The 26,046-nt window shown below is 51.3% G+C and overlaps 1 protein-coding gene across 3 annotated transcripts in view; it reads right to left on the bottom strand.

Annotated features, from left to right (window-relative positions):
- KCNIP3 (potassium voltage-gated channel interacting protein 3) overlaps positions 1–26,046 on the bottom strand; it is a 71,863-nt gene that overhangs the window by 4,737 nt on the left and 41,080 nt on the right. For 2 of the 3 annotated variants that reach the window (XM_019660016.1, XM_019660018.1), the window contains 3 exons: positions 5,294–5,418; positions 4,783–4,852; positions 4,416–4,486 (listed from right to left, as the gene is read on the bottom strand). In XM_019660016.1, coding sequence (XP_019515561.1) covers positions 4,416–4,486; positions 4,783–4,852; positions 5,294–5,418 — 266 coding nt within the window. Of the gene's footprint in view, positions 1–4,415; positions 4,487–4,782; positions 4,853–5,293; positions 5,419–20,837; positions 21,291–26,046 lie in introns of those variants that run through there. The other variant, XM_019660017.1, reaches the window with a different exon arrangement.

Raw genomic sequence — 26,046 nt, 5'->3', positions numbered from 1 at the left:
TGCCACCTGTTGGCAGCTCAGCGGCTGCTCAGCTTGGGCCAGACTCGAACTGTTGTTGCTCAGAGCTCAAACTCTTGAGCGAGCTCTTAACCAACTGAGCCACTAAGCCAGCCCCTCCAGGCTGTTTTGAAAGAAGGAGGGCAGAGAAGGCCTGTCCCAGAGAGGGAGGAGGGTGCCAGACTACAGAGTGCGGAGGGACAGGGCCACGCACCATGGGGCTCAGTCCTCACTCAAATTTTACATTTTATGGATCTGAGGAAGCTGTGCCACGAAAGAGAAAGACGATGGGAAACAGAGAAGAGCAATTTGGAAGAAACAAAAATTATTCCAGGAGGGAAAAAAAAACAACTTAAAAAAAAAACTATTAGATTCAGAGATTGGAAATCTGACATCTCTAAAGAGTAGGAGGCTATTAAAAAAGAACAATTCCCCAGAGCTCTTTCTTGAGAACAAGAGCTCTGGGGGATTAAAATAAGAAAGCAAAATGACACACTCAGAAGAAAGGTTACAGAAGCAAGAAGAATGTTCCATGAAGCAGGGGGAAGGCAGAGCTGGAAAACAGGGGTGAAACAGGAGAAAGAGAGGCCTTCTCTGGAGGGACTGCCACTCAAAGAGCAGGAGTGCCCGGAAGAACAGAGGACATGGAGGAAAGCAGGTCAAAAGGGAAGGTTTCCCAGGATGAAGGCTGTGGGTGTGCAGGTGGGCCGCGGTCTCGCCCAATGCCTGCAAACACCCCGCAGTGTGTTGCCTGCAGGCAAACATCCTAATGCCTTTTCCAGAAACTGGGGGCAAAAAAAGGATCCTACAAGCTTCTGGACAGAAAAGCAAAATGAAGAGAAAAAACAGAATCAAGTCCTGCACACAGGGCCAGGAATCAGCAGGCTTTGCCTTTTGACACCAAACAGAGAGTGTGTGTGCGTGTGTGTGTGTGTGTGTGTGTGTGTGTGTGTGTGTGTAGCCAGTGTGTGACAGCCACCATTCTGAAGGCGCACAGCCTCCCACTGCAGGTCTGGTCCCACAAGCAACAGTGAGAACAGAATGAAGATGCTCCCAGACATCCAAAGCCTCAAAAGTCACCTCGCATGTACGCTTTCTTTCTCAGGAAGCTGCTGGAAGATGCGCCCCAGAAAAGAATGAATAAAGCAAGAAAGAGGAAGGTGACGGGATTCAGGAACCAGGAGACCCCAGGTTGTGTTGGGTCCCAGTAGATGAGGAGGCTGGGGAGGCGTCCTCAGAGAGGTGCCCAGCCAGACAGCTGGAGAAGGGCCTGGGGATGAGTTAAGGGTGAGGTCACAGACACCAGGCAGATGCAAGCCCAGGGCAATTGTCAACAGCAGACAAACCAAGAATGTGTGCAGGGGAGGAAAGCATCATCACAGTGTGCAGGAAGGCTCAGCTGGGGCTCACAGTTACAAGGTCCAGGGTAAACCGTGTGTCCTTGTCCTCTGAATCCTGTACTTCTGTTGGAAGCTGGGGGGAGGGGGAAGTGTGTGTGTGGGAGACGCATGTCCTCACCACCCATAGCAAGGGTCGATGGGCTGCATCTAAGATGGGACAGTCAGGAAGGAGCTGTAGAAGCATGCATGCTCCTGGGGTCAGACACAGAGACAGAGTGACAACTGGCTGAAATAGGAGAAGGCGATTGCCTCCTTGGGTGTATGTGGAGTGGGTAAATGATGTTTTCCAAGGGACACCCTGTAATTTATTGGACTCTTAAAGTCATGTGTGTGTGTAAGTGAAGCGAATGAAAGTATATTCAAGTAGAAAGCATGTGACAGTTCTCTCATGCCCGAGTTGGGGCCTTGTGCCTGACTTACTTAGTAGTAAAGAGTCAGAGCATCTCAGATCACATCACTCTCTTCCCTGGGGTCTGACAGGCTTTCCCAGTGGGATTCAAAGCCATGGAGTCCTGCACAGGATGCCCTTCTTGTGTGGGCCATGGGAGGGTCTGCCATGTGGAAGCCCTTGTGGTCAGCCATAGCTGAGGACTGTCCCCTTTCAGTGTCCCTAAGCATGTGTGGTACAGTAGTGATGGTACTAGGAGAGAGGTGGGTGGGAACGTGCCTTCAAGGCCACTGGCCCGTCCTCAGTAACACACAGAGGACCCCCGTCCAGCCGGCTTGCTAGTTCTAAATTGCCAGCCCACATAGCATAGTTGCATGTGGGACTGTTGCCAGCTGCATGTGACTCTTTGCTCTTTACTCTGAGGTGTACGAGGCCTGTCACATCCACAGCCCTGTTCTGTGGCTGTCCCTGAGGCAGAGCCCAGGGAGGGCGAGGGGCTCCTGCAGTGACAGTGACCCCTGAGTGCCCACAAGGGGGCCAGGTAGAGCGCAGATGGGAGAGGTTAGCAGAGAGGGAGCAGAGGGTGTGATGGGGGCTACAGGCCTTCTTTCTGTTGCTGAAGTCACACCCCGGGTGGTCAATGATCCTAGGAGAGGGTTACTTGCTGGGGAGGGATATAGCAGAGGCAGCCACAGCCTCCTCCTCACACACACTGGCCCTACCTCTCCCAAAGAGCGGCCGCACTGGCACGATGAGTGAGTAGAATTATGAAGGCCCTATGGCATCTGTCTGTGTGTGGCGTGGCCTGTGCCTTGGGGAGGCCAGCATAGCTTCCTCCAGTGGGAATGTCCCAGAGGTCCCGGGAGCACCTGCAGAGCAGTAGGCAGGCTCTGAGCAGGGACATGGGACCACGGCCCCATATGGCATTGTTGAGGTTTGCTGGGTTTGCCAGTTTATTTCCTGCTAGACTTTTTGGTGAGGGCAGGGAAGTTACAGTATTTTACCATATCAGTAAACTTCAATTAATGTGTGTTTCGTCTCTCAAGAATATACAAAAGGACTGGGGATCACTGCAAATACTTATAAGCCGCCCTGAGCTTCCCTGAGGTTGTGAGAGGGCCGAGTGTCACCCCCGCCCCGTCAGGACGCTTCCTGGTCTCCGTGAGCCTGCTGGTTGGAAGGTCTGTGGGGAAATATGTGCCCTCCTCCCTTCCCGAAAAAGCCTTTTTAGAGCAGACACAAAAATCATGCTGAATATACACCATGTGAAACCAGAGGGTTAACTTGACTGCAGAAAAGCACAGGAAGGCCCAGCACGCACCTGAGGGAGCAGCCTTCTGAGAAGGTGCCGGTCACAGGGGCTTCAGCACCAGTGCCCCAACTCGGCCATTGACAGCACCCTCCACCCAAAGGCCCACCACCTACCACCTTAAAGGGGCAGCAAGACCCTCCCTTGGGGAGGGTGACCTTGGCCTTTCTGACACCTGCCACATGCCAGGGTCCCTGCTAAGCCATTTGATCCTGATTTCAGAACCACAGAAACCACCCACAATGCCCTGGTGGCTCCATCACACAAGGGACCTTCCCACACTTCACTCCCAGATGTCTCCAGTGCCTGGGGAAGGGTCCCCAGAAACTGGTCACAAGGGAGGGGCTGGGGGACAATTAGTTTTTCCTGTGTACTCCTCTGTACGGATAGGATTTTTACAGTGCGGGGTATCATTTAGAATAAAGATGAAAACACTGCATGTTCACACATGCACGAACCTTAAGAGTATGGCTGGAGAGGGTGGGGCCCTGTGGTTTCCCAGCCTGGTGAGCAGGGTGGTGGCCTCAGTCTATGTGTCAGGGCTGGTGGCATTAAAGGACGAGTGATGGGAGTTTTTATTATCCCCCCAGGCTGATCCAGGGGATTTGTGAGTCCTGCTGGCCCTGCGGCTTTCCTGTCACTGCCCCTGGCCCTTGGGCCAAGCAGTTATCGATCACACCCGGCTCTCAGCATGGTTTTCCTCCCCAAAGAGGTTTCAGTTTTTTCACCTGCAACTATTTTTAGGGGCCTGGGTTCCACAGGCAGGCCTTCTTCAAATGATATGTAGGTGGGGCCTGGGTGGGACCCACAGCCGCCCACACAGAGCCAGGCGAGGCCTTCCTGGGGGACAGTGTGGGGGACAGGCTTCTCCTTCTTGACAGTGGGGTCACCAGGCTCACTCAGTGTCTGGCTGGGGTAGAGGGGCCTGCTTGGGTCTGGGTGCTGTTTCCTGGAAAGTGGACAAATTTGGGGGCTGGGTGCCTGAAACCCCACCGTTAGCACAGATCTTGGAGTGAGGCCTTGCTCCCTTTCCAAATGCAAGTTCACGCTGGCTCACTACCACCTCAGGGTGCCTCAGTGGCTCCCTGGGCTCAGCAGGGCTGGAATGGAAGACAAGGCTGGGAACAGGGTATCCAGACAGCAAAACCAGATTCCACTGACATCAATTAGGCCTGGGACAGCCAAGCACAGTCCACTAGTTCCCTGGGGACACACTGGGCCATGCACACCAGGACCACGTCTGACCCTCTAGACAGCCGGAGGGTATGTATGGCAACAGGGCAGGCTGCAGGGGACAAGGGAGGGGTCAGCAGAGACCTACCTCAAAGTGAATGGCCCCATTCCCATCAGCATCAAAGGCGTTGAAGAGGAAGTGCGCATAGGTGGTGGCATCTAGGGGAAACCAGGATGTAGGCTGGGTGTGTTGGGGCCGCCTGGCAGCAAAGCCCCCAGCCCAGGCAGCCCCACCTGAGTATACACCTGTGTCCTGGGATGGGGTTCCCCCTTCCAATGGGACAGAGGCAACACTAGGCTTTCAAAAGGCAAGTGGTGGTGGAGAAGGTAGAGGTAGAGGTGAGGGTCCCCCTCCCATTAAAGGGATCCCCACCCTCTGCAGAACTGCCATGGGACACAGGGGGGGGGGTGGGACCCTTTGGGAGAAGTGGGGGAGATGCTGGCCTCGGACTCACCTCCCTGAGGGAAGAACTGTGAATAAATGAGTTTGAAGGTGTCTTCATCCACTAGGCCCGAGGGACACTCCTGCAGCAGAAAGTCACCCTTTCAGCCACCTCAGCCACCCCCAGCCCTGCACCCTGACTCCTCCCTCCAGGGAATGTCTGCTGCCTCAGGCATTGATGGGCTCCCCTGAGCCCTAGGAAGCCTGGTGGTGGGGTGAGGCGAGGCAGGAGGGGTAAATGGGTGTGTAGTTGGTCCCTCAGGCCAGTACGGTCCCTCCATACACTCTGTGTCAGCACAGAGACACATGGAATGGAGCATGGGGTCTTCAGAATACTGATTCTGGGGCTTGGCCCACCCCACAGGTGGCTCTCCCGCAAAACATGAGCCCCATCAAGGACCTGGGATATTTGCTGTGCCATGGAAAAGTTCCAAGAAGTCCTGCCTGAGCCAGAGCCCCCTTCCTGGAGCCAGGACAAAAGTGTGGGTGGATTGGGGCCTCTCCTGGGGGGTGGGGATACTCACGTTCTTGAAGCCCCTGTAGAGGGACTGCAGCTCCCTCTTGGTGAACTTGGTCTGTGCTTGCAGTTGCTCTAGCCCCTCTGGCTGGTGGCGCACTGTGGATAGCTCCAGCTCACTGTCACTGCTGTCTGGAGGGGGACACAGACCCAGGAGGGAGAACATGTCGCTCCCCTCCTCCACTTTGCTGCAGGGTGAGTGCCAGGCTGATGTCGGAGGTGGACGGGCTCTTTTTGTATGACTACCAGGTATGGTCACACAAGTTGCATGAACGGAGGGGCTATCATGTGGCAGCACGCTCAGGATACTCTACCTCTCTGCTCCCACATGGCGTGGGCCCTCCCCACTCACCTCACCTGGAGCGTGCCCACCCTGTAAGCCACACATGGTGGGGCAGGCTAGGAGCTGGACTTGTCCTGGAGAGACACTGAACTAGGGGAGACAGCAAGACAAGCTCAAGACAAGCTCCACCTTCAATACCCAAATCCTAGCCACCTCCTTTGTGCAGTTCTCCCTGATTTCTGCCAGGAATGAGGAGGGCACCCCTCTTGGCCCATCCAGCCTAACATGCTGCTGCTTGGCTGCAGGTGGTGGAGGTGTTACTCACATTTGGAAAGGAGGTCAGACCTCAAGGGCCTGTTGGGTAAGGACCAGCCCTCTTTAATAACATCACATCCAAATGTTGACTAACCATGGCTACCTCTGGGGGTGGGGATGGGGGGAGGGATGGATTTCAGGTGATCTTTACCTTTTCATTTGATTTTTTTAAAACTTTTTCCTAATTTCTTTTGGTAAAGCATCCATCACTTTTATAATACAAAATAGAGCTACAGACAGAGTAGCACTGACTACCTATTACCTGCTGAGCAGCCTGATCACATAACCATGGACCTTCCTACCAAGACGGGAAGCATGAGTCCCATGGTGCTGCCACCACCCCAGCCTCCCCTGGCCCTGAGGACAGTGAGTGCATAATGATCTGCAGCTCCCCTGCACTGCCCACCCTGTGCCCTCAGAGTCCAGCACAGTGCCAGGCACAGCCTCTCCCATGAACACTGCCCGCTCTTACTAACCTGACAGCAGCCTGCAAACTGCCCAGCAACTGACTCTGCTGCCTTGGTCATGCAGACCCCCAGCCTCCAAGACAGCTACTTGATGCCTTCCTCTCTTTAAATTGCCAGTACCTCCTCCCCCATCCTGACTCTCAGGTTGCTTGCTACATCGCCGAGAAAATAGAAACCACACAAAGGAATTTCCCCAAGTTCCTGCCACCACATCTACCCATCCACCTGCATCTCGCCCAGACCTTCGCTTTCCCTCCTTTCTGGAGTTGAACCATCCCTGTTCCTGGCTGATGTCTCCACTTGTGCAGCAGGTACCAGCCCAGCCCCTCTAATCTACTCCAGCATGATGCGCCAGCAATTCTCCCCCCTCTTTCCTCCTTTCCCACCATCTTTCTTCCCTCTCTTCTAGATCATTACCATCACCATATAGACATCTGGCAACGCTCAGTCAAGTTTAGTATAGGCAAACCTTGCAAGCCAGCAGTTTCACTCTGGATTCTATAATCCCAAATAGAATCTTACCCAGCTAAGGGGACTTGTACAAGGATGCTCATGGCAACAGTGTTTTTAGTGGGGAAATTGGAGGCATCCCAATGGTTTGTCAAAGGCAGGATGGGGGCACAATATAGGGATGCACACCAAGAAGAAACATGCAGTGCATTAGAGGTGCACATCAATACATGGATCCAAGAAACTCAGTGAACCCCAAGAAGGAAAAATAAAAAGAAAACCACATGCAGGAACAGTATGGTCAAACTGATGAAAATCAAAGATTAAGAGGTAATCTTAAAAGGAGCTGGTGGGGAGGAGGCCATATAAGAGAAGAGCCATAAGGAAGACAGCTAGCTTCTCGCAAGAAATTATGTAGACAAAGAGACAATGGAACACACTTTACACTGGTGAAAGAAAAAAAATCGGTTAACCTACAATTCTATATCCAGTGATAATGTCCTTTAAAAAAGGAGGGTGAGATAAAGGCATTTTCAGATAAATGAATGCTAGTGAATTTGCTGCCAGCAGAAATATACTACGAGAAACGCTAAAGGAAGTACTTCAGGATTAAGGGAAGCGATATCAAATAAAAATGAAGGTCAGCAGGAAAATAAGAAGAAGCTATAATAACAGAAATATTTGGAACTGAGAGCATTTGAAAAGATAACATGCCAAAATTTGTGGGACGCAGCTATATTAGTACTTAGAGGGACATTTAGGGCATTAAATACCTATTAGAAAAGATAAAAGATTTTAAATAAATAGTATAAGCTTCCACCTCAAGAAAATAGAAACAGAAGAGTAAAATAAACCCAAAGCAGGCAGAAGAAAGTAAACAGGAAGAGATAAGAGCAGAAATAAATGAAATTAGGGGGAAAAAAATAGAGAACGTCAATGAAATCACAAGATGGTTCTTTGAACACATCAATAAAATTGATAAAATGAAAAGGACAAAAAAGAGAGAGAAGGCACAAATTACCAATATCAGGAATAAACAGGAAATAAGTATAGACTCTCCAGATATTAAAAGGATAAAAGAAAATATCATCAATAAGTCTCTGTATACAAATTCAATAACTTTGATAAAATGGACCAATTCCTCAAAAATCACAAACTACCTAAATTCACCAGATGAAAGTGATAACTTGAATAGGCCTAACCAATACTCCTCTTGCACATAAACACAAACATTCTCAAAATAACATTTGTAAATTGAATCCAAATGGGTTTTTTCCCCAGGAATGCAAGGCTGATTCAATATTTGAGAGTGAACCAACATAATTCACCAATCAACAGTCTAAAAAACAAACAAACACATGGTTATATGAAGGATGCAGAAAGAGTAAAACAGTATTTGACAAAATTCAGTGTTCATTCACAATAAAAAGTTCAGTAAATTAGGAATGTAAGGGAACTTCTTCAACTTGATAAAGGACATCTACAAAAAACCTATAGTTAACATCATACTTAATGGTGAAATACTGAATGTTTTCCCCCAGGACTGAGAACAGGCAAGAATATATGCTGTCTCCTCTCCCATTCAACATTATACTAAAAGTCCTAGCTAGGGCAAGGAGGGGGGAAAAGAAAAGGAAAAAGCAAGGAAGACCCAGATAGAGTGATATTCTACACAACTATTAGCCAGTAATGTTTTTAAATGTCACAAAAGTCAAGGAAACCAGAGAAACCATTCCAGGTCAAAGAAGGCTAAAGAGATATGACTAGTGGGTATAATGTGTGAAAAGGTTCCTACAAAGTTTATTATTATGACAACTGGAGAAATCTGAATGGGGTCTTGGTACTATTCTTGCAACTTTTCTGTAAGTTTCAAATTATTTCTAAATAAAAAGTTTATTTAAAAAAGAAAGAAAGAGGACCGGCTAGGTGGTTCAGTTGGTTAGAGTGCGAGCTCTGAGCAACAGGGTCGCCCGTTCGACTCCCACATGGGCCAGTGAGCTGCGCCTGAACTGAGCTGCGGTTGAGCTGATGAGAGCACATGCTCTTAGTAGCAAGGTTGCCAGTTCGACACCCGTATAGGATGGTGGACTACGCCCCCCTCCCCATAATTAGATTGAAAGTGGCGACTGGACTTAGAGCTGAGCTTGCGCCCTCCACAACTAAGATTGAAAGACAATAACTTGACTTGGAGCTGATGGGTCCTGGAATAACACAATGCTCCCCTTGCCCAATTCCCCAATAAAAATCTTTAAAATAAATAAATAAAAAAGAAAGGAAGAGAGCAAGGAAAATCATAAAGATTAAGATTAGAAAGAAAAAAATCAAACTAGCCCTATTCACAGATGACATGATAATCTATGTAGATAATCCCAAAGAATATACCAAAAAATCCTCTAATAAGTGAGTTTAGCAAGGTCACAGAATACAAAGTCAACACACAAAATCAGTCACATTTCTATAGACTAGCAATGTACAATTGGAACCCAAAATTTAAAAACCAATACTTTTATAATCGCTTGCCCCACAAATGAAACTCTTAGGCATAAATCTAACAAAATATGCACGTAATCTGATGATGATGAAAGAAATCACAGAAGATTGAAATAAGTGAAGAGACATACCATGTTCATGGACTGAAAGATTCAATATCATAAAGATGTCAGTTATCTCCAAAATGATGTACAGATTAAACTGTAATTCCAATAAAAATTCCAGAAGGATATTTTTGTAGATATAAACACACTGATTCTAAAACTTATATGGAAAGGCAAAAGAAACAGAATAGCTAAAGCAGTTTTGAAAAAGAATAAAGTGGGAGAAATCAGTCTGTCTTGATACAGATATAGTAATCAAGACTGGTGTTGGAGAGAGAGACACACAAATCAAGGAAATGAAACAGATAACCCAGAAATAGATCCACACAATGATGAGCTGATTTTTGACAAATGTGCCCAAGTGATTAATAGAGAAAGGATAGTTTTTTTCAATAGATGGTGCTGGAAAATTGGACATCCATCTACAAATAATAATAATAATAATAATAATAATAATAATAACTTTGATAGAACATAGGGAATATACTAAGTAATGTAATAACTATGTATGGTGTCAGATGGGTACTAGACTTATTGGGAGGATCACTTCTTAAGTTATATAAATGTGTAACCACTGTGTTGTACACCTGAAACTAACATAATATTGACTGTCAACTGCAACTGAAAAATAAATAAAATTAAATTAAAAAATGACTTTCACTAAACCTTATATCTTATTCAAAAATTAACTCAAAATGGAGCATAGATTTAAATGTAAGACATAAAACTATAAAAGTTCTACAAAAATACATAGAAGAAAATCTTTATGGTCTGGTTTTAGGCAAAGAGTTCTTAGACATGACACCAACAGCACAATCCATAAAAAAATTGATAAACTATACATTTTAATGAAAAATTAAAACTTTTGCTTTGTAAGAGATACTGTTAAATAAAAAGATAAACTACAGACTAGGAGAAAATATTTGCAAATCACCTGACAAATGATATCCAGAATATATAAACAATTCTCAAAACTCATCTATAGGAAAATTAACAATCCAAATTAATAAATGGGCAAAGGACTTGATCAAACACTTCACCCAAGAGATTATACAGAAGGCAAATTAACACATGAAGAGCTGTTTAACACCATTTGCAATGAGAGAAATCCAAATTAAAACCACAATGAAATATAACTACACACCTATTAAAATCATTTAACAAATATTGACATCAGACACTATTCAGGACGGGAACTGTTATACTTTGCTGGCAGGAATAAAAATGGTGCCGGCACTTTAGGAATCAGTGTGGCATTTTCTTACAAACATCCACTTAATCCTATGACCCAGAAATCCCACTCCCATTATTCACCCAAATGAAACGAAAACTATTGTATTCACACAACAACTTATGCAAATGTTTAGAGCAATTTAATTCACAATCGCCAAAAGGTGGAGATAACCCAAATGTCCTTAGACAGGTGAATGGGTAACCAAACCATGGTCTGTCCACAAAGCGGCATAGTACTCTTCAGTGAATCTCGTGATACCCACAGCAACAGGAAAGAAATTCAAATGCACAGGTAAGTGAAAAAAATCAGACTCAAGAGGCTACACGATGTATGATGCCGATAATATGTCATTATGGAAAATTATAGAAATCATGGGGAAGGAGAATGTATCAGGGGCTGGGGACAAGGGAGGGGTTGACACAGTATGAAGGAATTTTTTTGTGGTGATGGAGCTGTTCTATATCTTGATTGTGGTAGGGGTTACAGGACTGCATTTATCAAAACTCACAGAACTGGAGACACCATACACGTGCATGTCCAGAGGAAAGACCACGTGATGGCACAGCGAGAACGTGGCCGTCTGCAAGCCAGGGAGACAGGTAGAACATGTTTGCATCTTCATATGAATGATATATAAGTTAATGAAAATTACCTTTGTGTACCTGAGGGTGTAGTACTTCCCTCCCAGGTTTGCCTGCCAGAGAAGCTCATTGCCCAGGAGATATACACAAGAGTTGTCACGGGCCGGCCGAGTGGCGCAGTGGTTAAGAACTGGCTTAGGACGCCAGAGGGCCCCGGTTCAGATCCCACATATGAGGGCCAGTGACACTGCCCTCCACAGCTAAGATGCTGGGCAACAGCTCAACCTGGAGCTGGGCTGCCGTGAGTTGCTGGCCACAGCGTAGGCTGCAGCCCCTGCTGCTGTGGGTTGCCATGGGCTACCGTATGTAGCCAGCAGCCAGCGTGAGCAGCCAGCAGCCGCAGAGAGCGGCCGTCCAGAAGCCGGCGACTGATCTGCCTCGCCCGGGAAGAGCGCAATGATGGTGCCAACTTGGGCCAGTGAAGCCATGTGCTCCACAACTAGACTGAACAAAACAACAACAACTTGTCTGTTCCCCTTCCCCCAATTCCCCAGCGCTGTTCCCATCCCCCAATTCCCCAATAAAAATCTTAAAAAAAAAAAAAAAGAGTTGTCACTAAGCATGCTACAGTAACAATAGCTTGAATTAATCAAAGATCCACTGATGATAGATCAGATAAGTGGATCGTGGAACATCCATGGGATGAAATGTTATAAGCAGTGGACATGATAATCACACGCAGCAATAGGGACAAGTCTTAGAAACATACTGTTGGATGAAAAACCAGTCCTAGGAGACCAGTATGATTCCAATTTTTTTAAAATTCAAAACCAAGAATAACCAAACAATATATTTAAAGGAATACATAGGAGATAAAATTATAAATAAGAAATATCCAGGAGTGACAAGCACAAATCTGGAGGGTGGTAACCTCTACGGGACGGGATAAGAGAGGAACTCAGAGAGAGAGGCAGCTGGTGATGCTCTCATTCTAGTGGAGGGTGGGTTCACTGGTGTTCATTATGTTATTCTGTGTAACTCACCTATCAAATATATATGTGCATTATCAGAGGTTAATTGAAATGTTTAAAAGTAATTAAAGTTCCAGAATGAGAGAGAGAGAGAGAGAGAGAGGGAGAGAGAGAGAGAGAGAAAGAGAGAGACTGACCTCTGGTCTGAATTAAACATTCGACACTTGGAAAATAAAAAAAAAGAACAGCAGGGCTGGCCGAGTGGCTCAGTTGGTTAAGAGTTAGCTTAAGAGCACAAGCTCTGAGCAACAGGGCCACCGGTTCTATTCCCACATGGGCCACTGACACTGTGCCTGAGCTGAGCTGCCGCTGAGCTGCCAACAGGTGGCAGGATGGCTTATCTGGTGAGAGCATGTGCTCCTAACAACAAGACTGCCTGTTCCATGGTGGGCTACGCCCACCCGCAGCTAAGACTGAACTCAGCACCTTGATTTGAGCTGCCGCCTGGATGGCTCAGTGGATAGAGTGTGCACTCTTAATAACAAGGCTGCCAGGTTAGACTCCTGCATGGGATGGTGGCTATGCCCACCCTCAACTAAGATTGTAACACAACACCTTGAGCTTAGAGGCCACGAGCCAGATGGGCAGCTAGATGGCAACTGGCACCCTCCACAACTAAGATTGAAGAACAACAACTTGGCTGGTTCCCCTTCCCAATTCCCCAACACTGTTCCCTTCCCCCAATTCCCCAATTAAAAAAAAGAAAAGAAAAAGAACAGCAATCCCAGAGGAGGAAACTGAAAAAACCTAATAAGCACACATTGAAGTGTTCAAAATCATTAGTATGAAAAATGCATATGGGAACAATGAGGAACAAACATGACACTCATTAAAATTTCATGTAAAGTCTAACAGCTCCGTAAAAGTCAAGCTGCAGTTGGAGGGTATGGGCTCCATTTTCCCTGAGCCCCAGGTTCACCGCTGGTTTTGCACGTGGATGTCTAGGAGGCTCCCAAATGGAACAGGTCCAAACTGAGCTCCTGATGTTCCCCCCAAAGCCTGCTCCACCCACAGCCTTCCTTGGCTCACTGCTGGCTCACTGAATGCAAGTCCATCCTGCTGAGGGTTTGTGCCAAACCCTGGGCACAGGCCTTCTTCCCACATGCACGCAACCCACACGCAACCCTGCCAGCCTACTTCCAACACTCCTCCAGCCTCTGCTTCCCCACCTCAATGCCCCAACCCCCATGTCTAAGGCTGCAACATCTCTCCAGGCTTGTCTCCTGGACAAGCTGGTCTATTTTTCAAACAGTGCTGGAGGAAGCTACTGAAAACATATCCTCATGCACTCCTCCATTTGACAACCTCCCCGAGGTTTGAGTGTAAAAGTCAGAGTCCTGAAATGGCCAATAAGTGTGCCCCCAAGTCCCCAGCTCCAACCTCACCTCTCATGTCTCTCCCTTGCTCTCTGCTTCAGCTGTGCTGGCCCCTTGGTGCCCCCTCAAACTTCCAGGCACACTCCCTCTGCAGGCATTCCCCCTCTTACCGCTGTTCTCTCTGGCTCAAATGTGCTTCCCTCAGAAGGCACACTTCCTCCAGGCCTCTGCGCAAATGTCACCCCCTCAGTGGCGCCACCCCCACCATTCCCATCTATCCCTCATCTCTCTTAGTTGCTTCACTTGGCTATAGCTCCCTGGCACGTGCATATTTCTCTATTTACTGGCACTATGGACTGAATTGTGTGTTCCCCATGCCCTGAAATTCATATGTTTAAGCGCTAATCCCCAGTGTCACTGTATTTGGAGATGGGGTCTTTGGGAGGTAATTAAGATCACGTGAGGTGATATGAGTGGGCCCTAATCCAATAGGATTGGTGTCCTATAAGAAGAGGAAGAGAGATCTCCCTCCCACCTGCATGTGTGCACTGAGGGAAGGCTACCTGAGGACACAGTGTGAAGGTGGCCGTCTGCCATCAAGGAAGAGGGGCCTCATCAGAAAGCAACCCTGCCCACACCTGGATGTGGGACTTCCAGCTTGCAGTCTGTGAGAAGTAAATTTCTGTTTTTTAAGCTCCCCAGTCTGTGGTGTTTTGTTACAGTGGCCCAAGGAGAACAATGCTTACACTGGCCTATCGCCGGTCTCTCCTCTACCATGGGATCTCAGCAGAGACTCCTGTACGCTTGCTGCTGTACCCAACCCCAAAATAGTGCTTGCATGTGGGGGGTGCCCCAGAACACACATTGCGTGAGATGGGCCCCCCACAACTGTTTCCTTGGGTGGTACATAGACTACTGCCTTGGGTGTTAATTTGAATGTCTACAGGCAGGGCCTATCTACGGCAGGTGGTCCCCAGCCCCACCACTACCTGTCGCTTATACCTGTTGGGCACAGTGTGGGTGGGGGATCAGAGAGAGAGGTGATATTCCAAGACTCACGTCCAATGACAGCAGGTAGGCAGGGTCCCAGGTGATCCAAAAGATATGTGGGCACAGAGGCCATGGAAGGCCCCAAAGCAGGGGAAGGCCTCATCTGGTCTCCATTCTAGAAGTCACTCTGGCCGCAGGTGTCAAGTGAAGTGATGAAGAGAACAGAGAGCGGGACTGGCAAGAGATGTCAAGAAGGAAGGAGCCTCTGTCCCCAGCCACCAAGTGGACCAGGGCAGGATGGGCAGAGCTGGGGACTACCCCACGTTTCTGATCTGGGAAATCAGGTGACTGCTGGTGCCATCCACCGAGGCAATGGGGTTAAATCGCCTAGCGCTGGAAAACATGGCAGGACGGTTGCTGCCACGTGGCTTTGCCACGTCATGCAGAAGCACTGTCTATAGGAAACTGACTGATTCCTACTTGCTATTGGTCACGCCAGGCACTGCACATTCGGACTTAGAAAAATACTTTTAGTTGCATATGACTCATGTCCACTGGAGAGGCAAATGTTTTCTGTCTGTTGAAGACATAACCCTTAAAGCTACTGGCTGTCATTGCCCTTTGGACACTAACCAGCTCAGTTCCAACGCAGTGATCTTATCCAAGCCTTAGTCTCTGAACAGCTTTGCTACACACTTGTTCTCTTCCTGAGCTAAACCAATGGGAATCTGTTTTTGACTTTGACAGTCTGTCTTGGTCAGGCAGAATACAATAGGCAAGAGACTGGCCAGATCTGTGAGGAGGTGCTGGAGGCCTCACCCCCACGTCTGCAATTCCAGGGTGGGCTCGCCATCAGTGGGTCTAAATAGCATTTGCACAGCTTCATCACCACACTGGGGCCTCGCTAGGCCCAACTGTGAGGTCGGCCTGTGTGCTGTCTCCCCTACCTCTTCCTGGGCCCAGCCCTCCTCACCCCTCAAGGGACTAGTCCTGGACACTCCCCGCCCCCCATCAAGTATCCACTGACGATCAGGGGTCAGCAGTAAAGATTTCACCTCTCTATCAAACAAGCCTTTTGTCAGAGGTGTGAAAACATGAGGTTTTTTAACATTGTGTTAAAGTTGAGTGCCCCAAAGTACAACAGCCTGACAGATTATACACGGCTTTTCTCCCAGGCGTAAAAGTCTCATCTAGGCTTCTGTCACCCATTTCACGCAGCCCCTCTGTGCAGGACCCACTGGCAGGGGCTTGGGAAAGGTAGCTCCAGGCCTTCACTTCACTGAGCTAAGGTACAATACTGGGTGAGGGGCACTCTTGGCCTACCCAGTGCAGGAGCCCGTAACACCCCTGGGCTGTCTCCAACACCTCTGAGAGGCTGCCCTGCAGGCTGCCCCCTGCCACCCAGCACCCATCTTTGCTCTCCTCTGCAGGAAGACTCCAAACTGCTGTCCACACTCGCTGGCTGCAGTCACTCTTGAACCCAGCTGGCAGATTCAGACCTCACTTAGTCCCTGCTAGTCAGGTAACTCCTAGACTTTGGGGACCCACAGAGGACCCCCACCCCCACCCCCAGGGACTGCCGTGGGGTCAGGGGATGCCTGTGAAGCAAGACTCCCTTTGCGATCCAGCAGGGTCCGTCTGTCTGTCGCAGTGCTGGGCTGCCAAGTCCGACTTCCTGTGATATTCCTGACTAAGCCACTTGGAAAACACCAACCGTGTCTAGATCTGCAACAGTTGAGGCCCGGACTCGGGGACGGGGGCCTTGCTCAAGTCCCACCAGCCTACAGCAACATCAGGCCTAGGGCTCCAGCCCACCTCCCTGTCCTGCAGATGCCATCCCTGTAACAGCCAGCCTCTCTCTTCCCTTCCCCAGAGCTGGCCCAGCAGGCAGCAGCCTCAGCCAGTCTGGACCCAGGTGCCTGGACCCTACAGAGGACATAATGAAGGACGGCCACCATGATAAAGGGCCTGTCAAGTGCATCCTCCTTGCCCACTAACTTCTAGTGCACAGTCAGTGGTATGTGATCCTGGGGTCATTTGGGCTAGGTCACTTCTGGCAGAAATGATGAGAGCTAACACTTCCAAATGCTCCCTCTGTGCCAGGCACTGCTCCCTGAGCTTTGCACACACTCGCACACTTAGTCCTCACAATGCTCTGTGACCGGTACTCTTCCCACTTTAGATTTGTACCCATGTAACTGCCTCCACATGGAGCTCCTGACACCTGTGCTGTAAGAGGCTGGGACACGCACACTTGTGTCCATGGCCCCGGCGGCCCTGGGGAGTTAGAGACACATCCAGGATGGTGTGCCTGAGTTAAGAAAGGTCCTGGCTCTGCCCATCTCTAGCTGGGGGACCTCAGGCAAGTCATTTATTCTCCCTGAGCCTCAGTTTCCTCAACTATAAAATGGGCATCCAAATGAGGACAAAATTAGGATATGCACAAAGTGCCTGGTGCAAACAGAATGCTCAGTAGATGCTGGCTACTGTACTGTTATCGGCACCCCAGATCTGGAATTTGCCTGGGCCACAGGAGTCCTGACAGATTTGCAGTGCATGAAGAGCAGTGGCCCTGCCAGGAACAAGAGCACCCAGGATACTCAGAGCGTTACCAGCCCCAGCAAAGGTAAGAGAGGGTTCTGGGGTAAGGAGAGCAAGAGGGGGCAGGAGGAGTAAGGGCTGTGGACCTTCCAGGCTCCCAGGCCACCTTTGCAAAGCAAGGCCCCCATGGGCATTGTGCACACAGGGCAGCTATATAGGCTTAGGGCTTCCCCCTGGAGAGCAGAACAGGGGTGGTGGGCCAGGCGGTGCACATCTCCATTTTGGGCATGCCCCATTCTCCCCTTTACACCTCTGTTCTCTCCACCGGCCTACACTCTGACCTCACAATCCAGCCTCCCTCCCCCACCCCAGCCAGAAGGACCATCCCCTCAGAGGGCACCTGCCCAGGCTGCCTTAAAGGGAGGGCCAAGACCCTGCATTACTTGTGCTCCTGGCAGCCTCGCACTGCCTGGCAAACAATGGGTGCCGAATAACTGTGTACTGACAATGGCATAGAATTTAAACTTACTGAACACCTTCTGTTTGCTAGGCAGTGCTGGGCAGTTCTGGGGTTGCTGCCCTTGGAAAGCACACATTGGGTGGGGACGGGGACATAGAAAATTTCAAGACAGCGTCACCAAACAGAACCTGAGAGTCAGGGAGCCAGAAGGCCAGGGAAAGCTCACGGGGAGATGGTGCCTCGAATCCAACCCCCTCCCTTACAGACAAGGAACAGAGCTAAGATAGGAAAAGTGACTTGTCCAAGTGAATGACAACATGTCAGGGACCAGGTTGGGGCTGAAAAACAGCTGCCCAGCGCCTGGCCAGGGCTCCTTCTGATACAAGGCTTCTCAAAGTCACACTGACACCTGGGTCTAATAATTCTTTGTGGTGGGGGCTTCCTGTGCATGTCAGGGTGTTTACCTGCCTCCCTGGCCTCCACCCAATGGATGCCAGTAGCACTCTCCCCCCAGGTTATGATAATTGAAATGTCTCCAGACATTACCAAATGTCCACTAAGGAGGAAACGGCCCTCAGCCAAGAGCTGTAAGTCTAGATAGAACTTAGGAAACCTGGGCTGACAGAACAAGCAGCCAGAGTCAAGCGCTGGGCCACAGACGTGGACACGGAGATCTGATGTCGGGCTGTGTTGGTTTAAGAACAAGGCTGGTCAGCCCAGGCTTACTTTTTACTGGTGTCCCCACCCCTAGGAGTCCCTGAGTTCCACTTTTACTTTGCAAAGTACCATAGTTCACCCCCCCCCACCCCCACCCCGGGAAGTGGATAGTGGAAAACAGCCTATTATTATCTTTATTCTACAGATGAGGAAATTAAGATACACCAAGGTCACCCAGTAAACTGGTGGCCACACCAGGCTGGAACACCCCATGATGCAGTCACCAGAGACAGAGGCTGACAGGGAACCTGGAGCAGGGCGAGGGGGCTTTCCACTCCTGCATCTATTTCTAGAAGCTGCATCCCTACAACCTGGATCCATTAGTTCCTAACAATCCCCAGGGGCTTCATAACTCTGGTCTCTTTCAGACGAGAACTACGGAGGCTCAGCGAGGACAACAGACACATCCCACTGCATGTGTGCAGGCTTGGGGCGGGGTGGGGGTGGGGGGGCACCTGGGTAGTCCAGCTCCCTTCCCTCAGTGCCAGCTCACATCCAGGCTGGAGCCAAAGGGCTGGCTTCTCATAGCGCATCTGATAGTCCCTTAGACACTGCCGGGCCAATAGGCCCTTCCAGGCACTTAACGGGCCCCATCAACAGGGAACATCTAGAACTTATAGCCCCTCCCTCTGACATGGAGAGGATGTTTTCAGCTGTGAATCAGTTCTGCTAATACAGCTCATCACTCTATTGCTAATTATTGGTGATGGCAATGATTCATAAAGCTTGTGCATTTATTACACACGAAGAACAGTGCCGGGACCATGAACGCCTCACTGACTGGTTACAAGTCCCACGGGGCAAGAATTATTACTGGTCCCACTTTATAGAGGGTCAAATTGAGGCTCAGAAAGGTTGAGGGAGTTTTACAGCCAGTATGTGTGGGTGACAGGACCCCAGCTGAGAACTGGCTGGCTCTGAGGTGCTGTGCTCCTTCCATGGCATCAAGATCCCAGGACGCCAGGGGCACAAGTGGACAAATATACCAGAAAAGAGGAACTCATTTGAGCCTGAGGTGGGTGCATCTGTAGTCTTGTGCATACTCTCCACCTAGTGGAGAAACCCCTTCTCCTTAGGAATCACAAAGGCCAACTTCAGACTTTCCCAGACCTGTGGGTGGCACCTTGAGCCGCATCTCTGGCTGTCCTTAGGGCCACCATCTGAGCAGCCTCTGGTGAGCTCAGCTGGTTTGGACCACCAGGTGGAGGAAGATGAGACCACGCCTATCACAGGTTCCAGGTGGGGAAAAGATAAAAAATAGAGGGTGAGCTAGTGCCTGGCAGGAGGCAGGGTCCTCGGGCACAGCAGTGTGGGATGCTCGGCCCCCTGCCTCACCCCAGCAACTGCATTTCCCCATCACAGATTCCTCCTGCCAGGGTCAGTATGCAGCCAAGTGTAGGCCTGCCTAAGCAATTTTCCTCTCCAAGTAAAATCTAAAGTTCAAGGTGGCACTTTTCAGAACTGCCTTGAGCAAATAAGTCCCTAATCTCTGGGCCTCATGAACTCAGCTAGAAGAGATGCAACGGAGCCGGATGGCTTCTGGGGGAGGCATGTGGCCATGAAGTTCAGGTACACAGCTGCAAGAGCCAGTCCTGGGCTCTGAAGGCAGAATGGAAGCTGGGCCTGGCTCCCTGGCCCTGTGCCCCTTGCTGCCCTCAGCAGCCCTTTGCAGGGGTTGGGGTGCATTCCCAGCCTAAGGGGCTGCTGGCAGTTCAGGGGTGGGGGCTAGGTTCCCCTCCCTGCCCTCCCGGGGCCTCTGGTTTCAGTCCCAGGAGCTGAAGGTTGGCAAGGTCAGCAGAGACCTCTGAAAGGACAACAGGGGAGCACAGGTGACACAAAGGTCAGGCTGGACCGTTCCCCACCATGCAGGGTTCTGAACTACATCTGCCTCTTTGGAACAGGGAAGTATAGGTTACAACCCTGGTGAGTCAAATTCTCCTCCAGAATGGGTGTGCCCCCGAACCTGCCCAGAAGTCTAAAGAGGTGCCAAGGGTTGGGAAGCAGCTCCAAGGATGCCTGTCTGGGGTCCCAGGGAGGCAACAGTGTCTCACTTAAGAATAGGTCTGTCTCCTCAGTTGATATTTTATTGGGACAGAAGTGTGGCAACTGAGGATTTGGTTACTGGTCTCATAGGCATGAGCCTTGCCTGAGGAGGGGGGACTGGATATGGGATGGGGGCTAAAGCGACGGCCCCCATCCCATATGGGGTCATCTTCACCCTTGCCACCTTTCACCACCCAGCGGCCCAAGGAGGCCTGTGCTCACCAGCGAGCGGCTCTGATGGGCTCGCCTGGGACGGCCAAGGATGCCGCTCAAGGTGTCACCGACATCTCGCTCACGCCCGCCCCAAACGCCACGGCTCTGTCACCTCTGGGCTCCAGAGGCCCCTTTGTTCCTCTAGTCCCAGGTCCAAAGCTCTGGAGCTGAGAGACTGCCGGGGTGGTGGAGCTAGGCGTGCCCGACCAAGGGCCACTCCTTACCGGCTCCGTCCCCGCGACCGGAGCGAATGCGACTCTCTCCCCTCAGACCGCCGGCCCCAGTGGAGGGCAGCGGGGGCGGGAGCACGCATTACCTTCCATGGACATGGGCTCCAGGATGCCGAACTGCTTGAGCACGGCGATGAACAGCATTACCACCACGGCCATGGCGCATAGCTCCATGCCCTGGATGCCCATGGCGGCCCGTGCGCTGCCTCCAAGGCGCCGGGCCGGTGCAGCCCGCCGGCTCCTGGGGAGGCCGCGGCTCACATGCCCCCGGCAGGCGGGGCCGCGGGTGTCGGTGGGGCCGCGGGTGTCGGTGGGGTCGCTGCCCCGCGCAGTGCGGCGGCGGCGAGCTGGGTCCTGCCCGGTGGTGGGACGTGGCACTGCGTCCGAACGCAACTTTCCGAGTCCGCTTGCAAACTTCGAGGAGCGGCAGCGGCGCTGGCCAGAGGCGCCTCCATGCCCAGCGCGGGCGCTGCGCCTCTCTCGCCCCCTCTGAAGCCCCGCGGGCGCAGGGGAGCGAGGGTCCCGGGCCCTCCCGGCCGCCCAGCCTCCATCACGGCTCCCGGTGCGCTCATTGGCCTAGGCGCAGCGACCACCCAGGAGGCGTCCCCTGCAGCCCCACCCCCACCCCCCGCAGGCCCCGAATGGGCGGAGGAAGGCGGCCCCGCCCGGCGCGGTCCAATCGTGGACCGAGCCTGGCGCACCGCCACCGCTACCCGGCCAGCCCCGGGAGGCCGCGCGGTCGGCGGTTTCACCGAACCGCCTGTGCAGGGTGGGAGCCGGGCAGGAGGGGAGTGCGGCATCGCTCCCCGCGGAGTCAGGGGTCCCCTCTCCTGGCTAAGGGTGCGGAGCCCGGCCGCCGCCGTTCCCGCCCGGCCGCCGGCGCAGAGCAGGGTTTTGGAGGGTCCGGGAAGCTCTCTGGCCCCCTGGTGTTTCCCATAACCCAGCCCCCGGCGGAGATTGAATTTAGCCCTGGTCTCAAAAGTTCTCCAGTTCTGGAAACTCGTGTGCACTCCAGGCTTTAGGAGGTCGTGCGGGCATTGGCACTGGAGTCCACAGAGCTGCCTTCAAGTGCTGCCTTAGCTGCGTGACCTTGGGGGAGTTACGGACTTGCAGCCTCCTCCTCTAGAAGGAGGGGCTGGTGCCTGCCTTTCCGGCTGTGGGAAAGAGCAGAGCGGATGCCAAGCGCTGCGCGCGAGCTGGTCAAGGGAGTGCTAATTAGTTTGTGGCTCGCCTTCTTCCTGCCCCGGAGTACTGGGTAGGAAAGGAAAGCCACGGAAAGGAAGGAGAAAAGAAGGGGAGAGGAAGGGCGTGGCAGGGCGGAGAGGAAGGGCGTGGCAGGGCGGAGAGCGGGACCCTCCGAGCCCCCGAACTCCCGGATTTGAGGGTCGGAGCCGCGAATCTCTGCTTCCGCCAGTGGGCGCTGCGCACCAGCCTGAACTTAGAGGGCGGGACACCAAGTTCTGTCTTCCCGGTGCTAGGTGGAGAGGGAACCCAGCCCCACTCCACGCCTGTGAGAGTGGACCCTGTTTGCACCTGGGGCTTGAACAATAGCTTCCTTTTATGGAATTCTGCTACGCACTCATTCATTCATTCATTCATTCATTCATTCAACAAATGCTGGGTAGGTACGGCGCCCCAACCCAGAGCTTGGCGCCACGCCGGGTGGGAACCCGCAGCTGAGCGCTAAGGGCCCTTATGGACCTCGCCGACAGGAGCCCAGCCGTTAGGTTTCCTTGTGATCCTTGAGAGCGCCCCCCGTGGACATTTCTCTACCCCCATTTTACAGGTGAGGAAAGCGGACTCTAGAGAGTGGATTACAGAAGAGGCACAGTGCAGCCAGGCTTGCTGGGGTCCAGAACAGATGCTGTCCCAGGGCACAGCACTACCTCCGTAGAAACCGAAGGGGACGAGGCTGCATGAGGAGTTTTTTTGGTTTTTTTCTGCGTCTGCGCAGTTCGACCTCACTATTTAATACACCTGGTTAAAAGCCTGAACTATTGGAGATATTTTTAAAGAACCGTAAATGTATAACTTTCAATTCCATTTAAGTGGGATGCGGTGAGTCTCAACTGACCAAAGGCAGACTTCTAAGCAGAGATGCTAAGACGGGAGAGATTGCTCTGGACGATCTAGAGTTACTAAAGTGTGTGAAAATCTCAGAGGTTAATGAGCTTCCTGCGAGTCCCCCGAGGGGGCTCTCATGGCCCTTTACAATGTGTTCTCCGAGCTGGGTGTGTCCATGGTACCAGATGTGAGATAGATGGGGGGACAGAGAACCAAACAAGGAAAGGAAGCCATCTTGGGGTCCTCCTGAGCTGCCCCACCCCTGCTCCCCTGCCTCAGTTTCCCCTGGTGCTCTTGTACATCTTCCCGGTGAAAGCTTCAATGACTGCTCATAAACACTGGTCTATAAACGAGACATTGATCACTTGGCTCTGCAGCGTAAAATATTAACGATGCCTAAGTGGATAGCAGGGCTGGGAGCAGAACATCCAGTAGGCATCAGCAGCCGGGCCCTGGGCCTAATGGATGGGAAGCTGACTCCCCTGATTCACTAGCTTGGGCCCAGTCCAGGTCCACTGAGGCTGCGTTTTGGGCTCTACCATACCTGCTTCTTCCCTTGTTGCCTTACAGCTACCTCCATGACCGCCCCTCCTGCACTAACCCCTGACCTATACGGTCCTGAGGAAGTGTCTCGGTATGACTGAGACCCGGTGGAATGATATCGGTCACCTCCCTTAATTGGAAGGACACAGTAAGAACATGTTGTCCTGGGGGCTGTGCAGGAGCGGGTTAATGGAAAACAGCCTTAAGGCACGTAGTTCACGGATCTTCGAGTAATGCAGTTTCACTTCCGTATAATTTTCTCAATAAAAGCCATGCGACGACCCGATTCGGGGCTCAGTCCTCGAGGCTGATGCCCCCTGGTCCCACTTTAGCCTTATCTTTGTCTCTTGTGCTCTTTAACTCTGCATCGCCCCTCTTGTTTTCCCACTGCCCTTGCCACGCAGGACGTGACATTTCCTAGACCTGGAGAGGGAAGCAGACACAGGAGTCCCCAAGCTCCATACCTGCCCCCCACACCCATGAAGTGCCCTGCTAGGCCCTTCCTAGCTGCCTGGTGCTCCCCTCCCAGGGGCCATTTGCCCTGGCATGCATTCACTTCTTCCTAAAATTACCCAGGGCCTCCTGCAGCAGGGAGCATGCTGGGTGTTGACAGTGGTCCCTTCCAGCTCCCTGCCTTGGGGACGGGATGAGCTGAGGGGAGGGGTACACAGAGAAATCTCCACAGGGCTGAGGGCTGCTACACAGAGAAAGATGAGGTGCCCTGTGGAGGGAGCAGCTTGCTCCTCCTCAAATGATGGGGAAATCTGGGGGCAAGCCCTCACTTGAAGACCTCACGATGTCTGGGAAGCCCAGGGAGGTTCTGGCGTCCTGGTCTAATTTAGGAAGTTCTTAGAGACCCAGCTGCTTTGGGGCTGAGTGGGATGCTCTCCACACCTAGGCTTGCACCCCATGTCTGAGGTCATAGTCTTCCTTTTGCCTGGCACATTGATGATGCCACTCCAGTCCTGCGTCCAGGAAGCCACCCCAGATTATGCCAGCCCTGCATTAACCTCCTTCTCCTCTGAGCCCTCACGGACTCTGCTGCCTGGCCATGCCACCTGCATTGAGTTTTGGCCATCTGCCCAGGCATTTTCCTTGTCACCTGTGCTCCTCATGCCTCACCACAGCTGCACTGTTAGCTCCAGGGGTCTGAGACCCTGTCAGTTCGACCAACATTCATTGCATGCCCCCAGCCTGCTGGTCCTGACTACCTTGCTGCCCAGGACTTCAAGTCTTTTGACTCTTAAGGGAGGGATTGGGCCAGACATATTCCCTGCGAACAGCTCAGCAAGCTGTTTTTGTCTCAACTGTCCTGGGGGGGGGGCAGGCCTCACTTGGTTCTAGTGTATTCTACTGGGCAGAGAAAGCACTATTCAATGCATTTATTATCCTTCTGATATTTCATAGGAACCAGGAAAGAATGTGAAGTGGACTTCTTAACGTCACAGAAATGCCTCTAGGACTCCTCCTTGTGGATGTCTCAGGGCTACTCCAACTCAGGGCATCCAAAGCTGACTCTCACTTCTTCCCCCAAGTCAAACCCTCCTCAGCCTGCCCCTCCCTGAAGCGCCCAGTCTCAGCTGCTCAGGCCAAAACCTGGCTCTTAGCCTGGACCCCACGTGCCACCAGCTCGGCCACACCATTTCCACTCTCTCCCGGACTCCCGACATTGACCCCCACCTCCACTTTGTCTTCCTCCCATCTCCGTTCAGCAGCCAGAGTGGTCATCTCAGGAGAAACACCAGGCCCTGTCCTTCCCTGTATAAAGCCTCCAGTGACTGACTCAACACTGTCTGTGTCTGCCTGCTCAGCACGCCTCTCCTTGATTTGGTAACAGCACCCCAATTTCCTTTTAGGACCCCCTGCCAGCCCCAGGCCAGTGATCTCAGATGTTCGGGGATATGACTGGCTGTCCAGCATCAAATCCCCTTTTCCCATCACCTGCACAGCATGGTGACTGGCTCAGGGCTGGGTACTGGATGGGAACCAGTTGGGAACCAGGGCAGTGAGAGACTTCTATGAGAGTGGCCCTGCAACAGGCTGGAGAGAGGTGCTTTCTTTCACTGTGGTAGCTAAATGGCCACTCTGCCACCATGTGGGGACAGAGAGAAATGAGTGCTATATGCATGGAATCCACCTGTGCCTGATGACACATCTAAACTTATATCTTTCAGTTATATGAGTCAGTAAATCCCCCTATTGTTGATTAAGCCAGTGTGAGTTGGGTTGCTATCCCTTGCAATCCAGAGAGTCCAGATTAATGCATTCTGCATTATTCATAGGACAAATACCACAATTCTTAACAAGGTCCATACTAGCAACTGACATCTACTGAGCACTTGCTGCATACCAGGCACTTCAACAAGACTTGTCTCCTTCAATCCTCAAAACTCCAGATAAGGTAGGGACTTGATAAGAGGAAAGAATTGAAGCACAGAGTAGTTAATGGTTTGCTTAAGGGCACACAGCTGTTAAACCACATTGTTGGTATTTGAATCCAGGAAGTCCAGCTCCAGAACCTATGATTTTTAATTCTAGACCCCTGTGGTTGGGCCCCTCATCCTTTCCCTTGCTCACGTGAACTCAGCCACACTTGCAGTTTCCTGAGCAAGCCCAGGACTCTCCCACATCCTGATCTCTGTGCACGCTTTTCCCCGAGCCTGCATGCTCTTCCTCCTCCTCCTCCTC

The sequence above is a fragment of the Hipposideros armiger genome, unplaced genomic scaffold (genome assembly GCF_001890085.2).
Source record: "Hipposideros armiger isolate ML-2016 unplaced genomic scaffold, ASM189008v1 scaffold_310, whole genome shotgun sequence".
Lineage (NCBI taxonomy): Eukaryota > Metazoa > Chordata > Mammalia > Chiroptera > Hipposideridae > Hipposideros > Hipposideros armiger.
This window is presented reverse-complemented; position numbering and strand designations above follow the sequence as displayed.